This window comes from Microtus oregoni, unplaced genomic scaffold (genome assembly GCF_018167655.1).
Source record: "Microtus oregoni isolate MIOR12 unplaced genomic scaffold, Mior012 000022F_ref0000154, whole genome shotgun sequence".
Taxonomy (NCBI): Eukaryota; Metazoa; Chordata; class Mammalia; order Rodentia; family Cricetidae; genus Microtus; species Microtus oregoni.
The window spans coordinates 9,967,597-9,976,955 of record NW_024543081.1 but is presented as its reverse complement, the minus strand read 5'-3'; the positions used below and the strand labels follow the sequence as shown (position 1 = coordinate 9,976,955).

The window sequence follows — 9,359 nt, the reverse complement described above, 5'->3', positions numbered from 1 at the left end:
GATATGGTTTCTCTGCATAGCTCTGTCTGCCTGTCCTGGAACTATGTAGAGCTCTGCCCGCCTCTGCCTGTGCCACCACACCCAGCTCCACAGCACTCGTCCCCGTCCGCCCGTGAGCCTAAGGGAAGTCTGTCTACCTCCTTTGTGTATGTGGGGGGTACAGCTGTCATGAAAATCAGTGGTGCTGGGATGTGCTGTAAAGGGAGCACCGACTCCCACACTGGGGCTTAGCACCCCCACCCCAGGCCTGGCCCATTCTCTTTCTAGACCAACCAGGGCCTCCACCTGGAACTTTGCCCATTCCCATTGGACACCAAACAGTGCCCCTCCCCAGTGCCTGTGACTTCAGGGTCCACTTTCTCTGACCTCCTCCCAAATGCCCTTCTTTTTTTTTTTTTTTGTCACACCTCTAGCAAGATCAATTTATTTTCAAGTCAAGTTCTAAACAACTAACAACCCATTCGGTAAAACAGAATGAAAAACTATGACCAAAAGAAGACAAACGAACATTTAGCACATTATCAAAATGAACGGCCTTTTGTTAAAGCCGCATCCTTTCTGTCAGTAGTAACCATATGGAGGCCGCTGGTTGGGGCCATACTGTCCGTACTGTTGATGGTAGTAAGGCTCTTGTCTCTGCTGTGGGTAGTTGTTACCCCATGACCGTCCATGCCACTGATTTGATCGATTGTCATTTGGCCATCCTCGTCTGTTATCCCGACCTCTAAACTGTCATCTTGCAGCCAGTTGCCTCTATTTCTCTGGTTACCGCCACCTCTGCTATTCCACTCCTCAACAATTGGAGGGGACCCAGGGGGACGTTTCAAGTATTCCTGGTACTCTTTGTCGTCTTGTGTGAATCTGTTTGCAAACATCTCTTCAAAATTTGCAATCTCTTCAGAAGTATCGCTCATCTTGAAATTCTGTACAATTTTTAAGATCCTTCCGCGGGACGCCCTGGAGGGGCCTCGGTCGTCTATACAGCAGCACCCAAAACGGCTCGCAAATGCCCTTCTTATGTATACTTGAGTTGCCCCAAATTCCCCAGGTCTGGGTGAGGTGCTTTTTCAGTCTCTGCAGTCTTGTGTCTGTTACCACCTTGGTCATATCTTGCAGCCTCGGTGCCCTTCCTGGGAGGACAGGACCACATAGCAAAACCTCCCTGAGAAGAGCCATTTTGGGAGATGAGGCAACCTGGCATCCAGACCAAGGGTCAGGAGACTGACGGTGGGATGTTAGCCTGCAGGGCTGTGACCAGGGGTGGCTGTCAGGGCTGGCTCATTCCTGGGACAGGAACTAATTCGACTGTGGCTGTGAGTCCTCCACCAAGGTGGGGGAGATGGTAGGAGCTGGAATGAACTCTGCTCCAGAGCCGAGGAAAAGGCCTTCCTAGCCTGGGCAGATGTCAGTTAGTTCCCATCCATGTTTGCCACAGACCACCATCAGCCCCAGGGGCCTCAGTGAGCCTCCTAGCTGTGTGGCTGTAGGCTCTAGGCTCTCTCTTCAGCAAGGCAGTTATGGCCCTCATGCTGGAACCTCACTCCAGGCAGTGGGAACCTGAGGCCACACCAGAATACCTGCACTCCCATCTCGGTTCAGACCAGAGCTAGCTTCTCTGGGCTTTCCTCAGCTCCTGAGCCTTGGGTATTTCTGAGTTGGCACCAGCCCAGTAGGTGTCACCTCCCATCCTGTCCCAGCTGCCCCAGGCCTCTAGGGTGTCCACAAATGCTGTTTAGAACAAAAGTCACCTGCTTTGGGTACTCCTCTTTCAAGACACAAAACTAAACACCAGAGCCCAACCCCAAGCTATGTTCCAGGTTCAGTCTTCAGTGAGACTAGTCCTGGTTACCAGCAAAACTGGGATGGCTCCCCAGTGCTCACTAGTGGGGACAGAGACTTGTCACACTTACCACAGCGGCTTCAGTCCGAGAATCTACACACCACTCCCCTGCAGCAGGCCCAAGGAGGGATGGAGGGTTCTGGGACAGTGGGCAACTTCCCTGAGGTGATAAGGATGTGGGAGCATCTGGGGTCTGTCTTGTGAACACACTGGATGGGACTGACCACGCCCCATGTGCTGTCACCTGGATTGCCCTGGTTCAGGTCAACCTCATGCTGGGCTGGGGAAAGGTGAGCACAAGCGTCTGAGGGGGCAGCTGCCCTATAGACAGCCAGGCCATGGTGCTCCAGACCTGGAGCCCAAAGTGAAACCACAGGAGCCAATCCCCAGCAAGCAAATGCTGATGGCTGTCCAGAATCCTCATTTATAGATTGCTCTTCCTGCTTGATGTCAAGCTCAGTTAAAGCCATTCTCCTGCCTCAGCTAGATAAATGTGCTCACTCGGGGTGGTGCAAACTACACTCGCACTTCTGTTGAAATCCACAGGGCATCTGGAGGTCACAGGGCCTGAAAGTAACACTGGCCAGGACCAAGGACAGTTGCACAAGCATGGGGACAGTTGGGCAATAGGACAAGTCCTGTCTGGAGGCTGCTGTCCAGATTAGATACAGGTCTCCCCAACAACAGAACAAGTTCATGGGCTCCCTTCCCAAGACTCCCAGCATCACTGAATGAGAAAGCCAGCCAGGCAGCTGAGAAAGGTTTTCATTTATTATGCGTCCTCCCAGGAGCCCCACTCTATTCCTGCTGTGAGCAGGCTGTGCTGTGAGGAAAGCCATAGACACAGCTGATTCTGCAGTGACTACTGTCCCGCGGACAGTTTGGTGGTGGGGTCTCTATGGATGAACTGGGGCTGGCCTAGGGCAGTCAGGATCCCAGGCCATCCTTCTTGCCCAGATACACTCTGCACCTTGCACCATGCTCCAATTTTCTTCTATGAGGGACCACCCACTCTAGGGCAAACAGTAGGCACTTAATATGTGCTTCTTGGATATGTACAGTATGTGGCACTCAATCTCCCAGCTGTCAAGTGAGGCAAGGACAAAGTGGCGGCCAAGGCCACTGGACAGATTCAAGGCCAAAGAAGCTATGACCTCAACCCTGGGTGAGCAGCATGACACACGTAGCTGATGGGCCCCTCTGGCACCAGGCCTGGATTGAAGCCAAGCAGTGTGTCCATGGCACCAACAGGGCAAGTCTAAGGCTGCCCCAGGCTTGCCCTTGCTAGATTCACTGAGGGGCATGGCTGGGTGCGGAGGCAGAGCAGCTGGCTGGGCAGGTGGTCTGCGTAGGAATTCTTACCCCTGCAGCCAGATGTCTTGTCAGCTGTGGGGATGGGCTGAATCACACAATGTGGCACTCGAGGGCTGAGTGACCACTGTCCTCTAGTCTGAGGAACAGGGACAGGTAGAGAGGCTCACGCTGGGGCCATTCCACTCAAGGCCCTCAGTGATCAGGATCCACGCTGGTCTGCATCACATCCACGTGGCTGTAGGACTTCCATGCCTGCCCATTGCAGCTCTTCAAGATGCTTCCCAGCTGCCGCCCGGGGCCCACCTCAAAGGTGCTGGGGAACTCCGTGCCCTTCTTCCGCTTGTAGATACAGTGCATTGTCTGTTCCCACTTCACTGGAGACACCACCTGCTGCCCCAGCAGCTTCCGGATGTGTTGGGGATGCATGTATTTATGTCCACTGACGTTGGAGTGGACAGCAACCAGTGGCTTCTTGATGTTAATCGTGTCCAGAATTTTCACCAGGGGCTCCACGGCTGGCTCCATGAGGCAGGTATGGAAGCCACCACTTACCGGCAACATCTTGGTGCGCCTGAAGTGATACTTAGCAGAATTCTTCCGGAGAAACTGCAAGGCCTGATGGGGGAAAATAAGGGATCTCACTCAGAGAAGCAAAAGTTGCAGCTGTTATTGAATCCTTGTGTGTGTGGTGGGGGTGCTGGGATGGAGCCCAGGGGTCTGTGCGCGCTAAGCAAGACTTCTACACTGAGGTGCACCCTCAGCCCTTGGCCTTTTGAGACAAGGTCACTGTCCAGAGCCCAAGCTAGCTTTGCACTCACAATCCTCCGGATGAGCTTCCTGGGTGCTAGGATCACAAGGTGTGCACCACCACATGTGGCCACAAGCCCTTCAGCTATCACCTTAGTTCACTTTTTCAATTCTATAGTTAACCTGGTTGCAGTCAATGCCCCAGCAATCTGTGTTGTTTTTTTTTTAAAGACTTATTATTATGTGCATGAGTGCTTTGCCTGCATGGGTGCCACACTCACGCCTGGTGTCTGAGGACAATAGAAGAGGACGCCTGATTCCCTGGAACTGGAGCTATAGATGGTTGTAAAGATCATATGGGTTCTGAAAACCAAACGTGGGTCCTCTGCAAGAACAAGTGCTCCTAACCTCTGCACCATCATCTCTCTAGTCCCCTGGCGGTTTGTTTGATTTATTTATGTATTTATTTATTTTTGGAGGGAGTTGACATGCACTTGCTCCAACTAAGAAGTGACCATAACTGACTGTTTAGTAGAAACCATTGGCCAGTGTGACCTACCATGTCAGATAGTCCCCAAGGGGCTGTGGTGCTCACAGGTTCAGAGGTAGTATTTGAAGACACCCAGCAAAGGTGGCCCAGATAATGGGAGGAAACCACCAGGATGAGGACATGGCGTTAGTGGCAAAGAACTGTGCGTGTGTAGTTTTGTTTGGATTTTGAGTCAGGGTCTCACTATGTAGTGAGCTCGCCTAGAACTCACTGTAGACCAGACTGGCCTTGAACTCAGATATCCTTCTGCTCCCCTCTGAAGCACTCACTCTACCACACACGCCCTCAGCCATCTTCTCCAGACTGCTCAGCAAGGCACGCACCCTCCCACTGGGACCTCACAGGTGTACAGACTCCCTGCTCCACATGGACTGGAGTCGGTAGCGTGGCTTCCCATCAACACTAACCTCAAGGTGTCCTGAGATGACCCTGCAGTCAGGAAAGAGGTAGTTGGACACCTGGCACACCGGGTTCTCTATGCCCAAGGATTTGCAGTGCTCCTGGGCTTCCATGCAGGCAAAGGCGAAGTTGGACTGACGCTGGCCAAGGACAGACAGCATCCCACTGGGGACAGCTTCAGAGGCTTCTTGCATGGCTTCGGCTCGGACTTTCACTGCATACAGACCTATCCAGATAGAAGTGCGTTTGGAAGTCTAACTGAAATGGAGGGTGAGCCATCATCAAGGGGAATAGTGACTGTGGCCCTGGGCCACAGTTCTGACCATCTTTATCTGCTGTGCTAGTGGTCACAGCGTAGGGGCGCACGTACTGCACAGGATCGATGTGAGTTCAAATCCTTAGCATTTCTCATACAAGAGAAGTCAAGCATGGCTACGTAAGGCTATAACCCAGCAAAGCGGGATGATGGGGCAGAGGCAGAGACTGCCAGCCGAGCCCTGGGCAACTGTGGGAACACATATGTAGAACTGTTGACAGGAAGCAGGAGAAAAGGCAAAGAAGGTAAGTGTGAATATCTCTCCCATGTTACTGTGACAGATGCCATACAAAGACAAGGAGCACACACCTGTGATATGCTGTCGTTCTGTAAACTGCACACGCAAAGCTACAAAGCTAGTGCTTTCAACAGGAATGGAGACACTGCCACCACGTCCATAACAGCAATATGCTTTTGAAAACAGCACTGGGAAGCCAGGCAGTGGTGGTGCACAACTTTAATCCCAGCACTTGGGAGGCAGAGGCAGGTGGATCTCTGTGAGTTCGAGGCCAGCCTGGTTTACAGAGTGAGTTCTGGGACAGTCAAGGATTATACAGCAAAACCCTGGTCTCAAAAGCAAAACCCAGCATTGGGGCTGGATATATAGCTCAAAAGCAAAGTGTTGCCTAACACCCTTCAGGCCATAGGTTCAATGCCCAGCACCAATCCCTTAAGAACACCTCATTCCCTTTTCCTCCTCCAATTCCTGGAGGATCTGCCCCTTCTACCAATTGGATTCATGTATTGTGGACACTTCATGTTACAACCTAACTGTACAGTGGCTGTACTATTTATATTCTAAGAAGCTGGAACCTGGGCTGATTTCTGCATTCTCAACCCTTCTCTCCCATAGGGTATGAAATGATGTTCATGTGGGCTGACCTGCATTTTTTTGATAGCACTGTTGATAAACATGTACCTGTTGGCTACCTGGGTCTCAATTCTAGAGAAATGTGCATTCAAGTCCCTTGCCTGTATTGACCTATAAAGCAAACTTTATTATCTATGAACTGATCAGCCAGTCACTTACATTTGCTCTCGCTCTCTCACTTGTGTGTGTATGCAAGCCTGTCTGTCTGCCTGTCTCTGCCTCTCCTTACCTTCCACTCCCAACTCTCTCTCAGATAGAATGTTACCTAGGCTAGAATTGAACTCAAATCCTCCCTACCCCCTTTGAGACACAATTTCACTATGTAGCCCTGGTGGGTACAGAACTTGATATGTAGACAGGCTGGCTTACTCACATAGATCCACCTGCCTCTCCAAGTGCTAGGATTAAGGGCACAAGCCCCCAGCTCAGTTCAGGTGAGCTTCTTGCTACAATCTCCCAAGAGGACAAGACTACAAACATATGCTACTGTGCCCAGCTTCAGCAAAAAAAAAAAAATCTTAGGAAAAAATCTGGAAAGATGGCTCATCGGTTAAAAGAACTAACTGCTCTTGCAGAGGACCCAAGTTCAGTTCCCTGCACTCATGCTGATGCTGGGAGTGGGCTTTGCATACACATACTAGGCAACGAGCAAAGTACTCATTTACTTTTGTTTTCATGTAACACCTACTGAGCATCTTCCAGGTGTGACAGGCACAGAGAATGAATGCCTTAGGAATAAAAAAGAGCCAGCAAGAGGGCTCAGTGCGTAAAGGTAACTGCGGCCAAACCTAACAACCTGAGTTCCATCCTGGAAATTCACATGCTGGAAGGAAGGATAGACTAATTCCTCTGACCTTACATACGCCACATGGCATGTGCACGCATGCGCACACGCACTCACACAAGCACAGTTTTATGTAATTAAAGAAAAGAATGCAGAGGGCAGTGAAGAAAGGTGACAGAAGGACCAGACTTCATGAGATCACACGTAAACAGTAAACCTGCATTGAATCCTTCAGGCTTCAGAGGGGATCAGTGGAATTCGGTCTTGAGCTTCAGGGTCATCTTTAGCCCTGTGCTCCCTTCGTGATAACCTTGGAGTGGGTCCAGCACCACTGTCCAGAGTCCCCTGTCCCCACTGAGCCCAGCAAGAACACACCCTGCACAAGCCAAACTTCTGGTACCTTCAGAAAACTCCATGGCTCCAGCAAACACGAGGGCTGCAAACTCCCCCACACTGAATCCAGCTGCAGCAACACAGTTCTCAATGACCTGCGGTGACAGAGCAGAGCATGAGGCTGAACCCGCAGCAAGAGTTCAGTCCCGGGGATGCACCTGGGAATTGGCAGGGCAGTTAAGTGTCACCATGAGCCGATTCTAACGGCCTGGTACTCCAGCTCGAAGAGGCCACACAGAGCTGGGCCGGCAACCCGAGTCTAGCCCTTTATGGACAAGGACCTTCCGGAGAAAGACGGACGAGAGCCAATTCTAGTCACACCATGACCCAGAGCTCTCGGTGCTCTTGCCTTCTCTGTACTGCCAGAGCAGTTTCTTGGGCACACAGGTGAAAGAAATTACATGCACACTGCCAAGGCCACTCATGGCTGTCATCGCAGCACTGAGGGAGACTGAAGCTAGAGGATTTTGAGGTCACTGACAATACAGCCACATTACAGTTCATCGTCCCATGCTCCCAACCAAAGCAAAAGTATGATTCTCCAGGCCACAGAGAACTGGACTTCAGTCCCCCAGATCTACTTTATACTATTAAGTAGATAATGTTCATCTCTATAAAAAGCACAGCCTTGGCCCAAAGTAAACACAGTAAACATGAAGTAAATGTGCCACAGGACCATACTTATTCCTGTAATTGAGCCTTCTGTCACTGCATCTTACAGCGTGGCTGTGAAGGTAAAACAGAGGTCTCAGCACCAGCTAACATGGATTGCCCTGGTATTACTCTATTTCAACAGCAAATAAAGTCACATGCTATAATATCTGCCGTGCCATTTTCTTTTTCAGACAGGGTCTCACTGTGTAGCCCTGATTGACCTGAAACTTCCTATGTAGACCAGGCTGGTCGATCCCCTGGAACTGGAATTACAGACAGTTGTGAGCTGCCATGTGGTGCTGAGAATTGAACTTGGGTCCTCTGGAAGGGCAGCCAGTGCTCTTAACTGCTGAGCCTTCTCTATATTGAGTCCCCCAATACATAAATAAATGAAATCTTAAAAAGATTTATGTGTATTTATGTTTTGCTTGCTTGAATGTTATGTGCACGTGGTGCATATACTTGGTGCCCACAGAAGTCATAAAACAGTGTCGGATCCCACGGAACTGGAGATACGGATAGTTGTGAACCATCACACAGGTGTTGGGAACCGAACCCAGGTCTTTTTACTTCAGAGCCATCTCTCCAGCCCAACACATTCATCCTTAATGTACTATATTAACTCGGTGCATTAAGTGTGGATTGTCTGTCTCTTCTAAGATGCAAACACCCCTGGAGCAAGGATTCTTGTTTTGTGCAGGGGGTCTAGAATACTAACAACGGGGACCAATAAGAACCAGACTGAAGACCCCGCAGACCCAGCAGACTCTCCTCCGCTCACCGCCGGCTGCAGATAATGTAGCTTCTCCACGGCAGCCAGCGAGGCCACGAAGACGGCGGGCTGGCAGTGCACCGTGCGGTCCAGGTCCTCCTGAGGCCCGCGCAGGCACAGCTCCAGCAGATCGTAGCCCAGCACCCGGTGCGCGGCCTCATAGAGCTGGCGCACGCGCGGGAAGCCGAGAAGGCCGCCCCCCATGCCGACCGCTTGGCTGCCCTGGCCGGGGAAGAGCAGCACCGAGCAGCGCGCGGGCGGCCGCCGCGCCACCGCCTCCTGGGCCCCCTCCTCGGCCGAGCTGGCGTCCCGCAGCAGCTCCGCCACGTCCACGGCGTCCGGAGGCGGCTCCCCGTGGCTCGAGGCGGCGCGGCGTCCCCAGAGCCCCCGGGCCCACCCGGCCCGTGCTACCCGGGCGTTCATAGCGAGACACGGAGCCAGCATTCGTTACCGCGGCGACAGAGGCACACTGCGGCTGCGCAGTCGTGCGGTCCTTCGCGTACTTCCTGTCGGGTCGCCTAGGCAGCCTGGAAAAAAAGTTCCTATGTTACCAATCCACCCCAGCTCTCAAACCATTTGCTGTTGTGTCTTGGTCCTGGAGTGGTCTGTGAGTTTCCTTAAATTTCTACAGCCAGGAACCACAAACAGCATTCCAGAATGAACCCCCAATAGCTATTTACGTACTAAATTGTGCAACGCCGTCCACTAGAACGTGGAAG

General features: G+C 51.8%; 1 protein-coding gene and 1 pseudogene across 2 annotated transcripts; both read right to left on the bottom strand.

Annotated features, from left to right (window-relative positions):
* Window positions 1-415: 415 nt before the first annotated feature.
* On the bottom strand, window positions 416-2,459 carry LOC121461419 (annotated as a pseudogene).
* A 134-nt stretch (window positions 2,460-2,593) lies between these two features.
* Window positions 2,594-9,109, bottom strand: Mcat (malonyl-CoA-acyl carrier protein transacylase). Of its 2 annotated transcripts, XM_041672506.1 has the most exons (4): window positions 8,650-9,109; window positions 7,222-7,309; window positions 4,859-5,076; window positions 2,594-3,769 (listed from the first exon to the last, which is right to left on the bottom strand). In XM_041672506.1, the coding sequence occupies exons 1-4, from the start codon at window positions 9,082-9,084 to the stop codon at window positions 3,347-3,349; spliced, it is 1,164 nt and encodes a 387-aa protein (XP_041528440.1). In that variant the 5' UTR covers window positions 9,085-9,109; the 3' UTR covers window positions 2,594-3,346. The 2 variants fall into 2 exon arrangements, with proteins under 2 accessions (XP_041528440.1, XP_041528441.1); XM_041672507.1 differs by lacking the exon at window positions 4,859-5,076 and having other exon boundaries at window positions 3,597-3,769.
* Between the last annotated feature and the right edge of the window lie 250 nt (window positions 9,110-9,359).

Excerpts from the sequence above, each read along its gene's own strand:
- Mcat (XM_041672506.1), bottom strand. The coding sequence starts at position 9,084 with ATGCTGGCTCCGTGTCTCGCTATGAACGCCCGGGTAGCACGGGCCGGG. Across the intron at positions 7,310-8,649 it reads TACATTATCTGCAGCCGGCG|GTCATTGAGAACTGTGTTGC; the intron begins GTGAGCGGAGGA and ends CTGTCACCGCAG. Across the intron at positions 5,077-7,221 it reads AGCCATGGAGTTTTCTGAAG|GTCTGTATGCAGTGAAAGTC; the intron begins GTACCAGAAGTT and ends CTATCTGGATAG.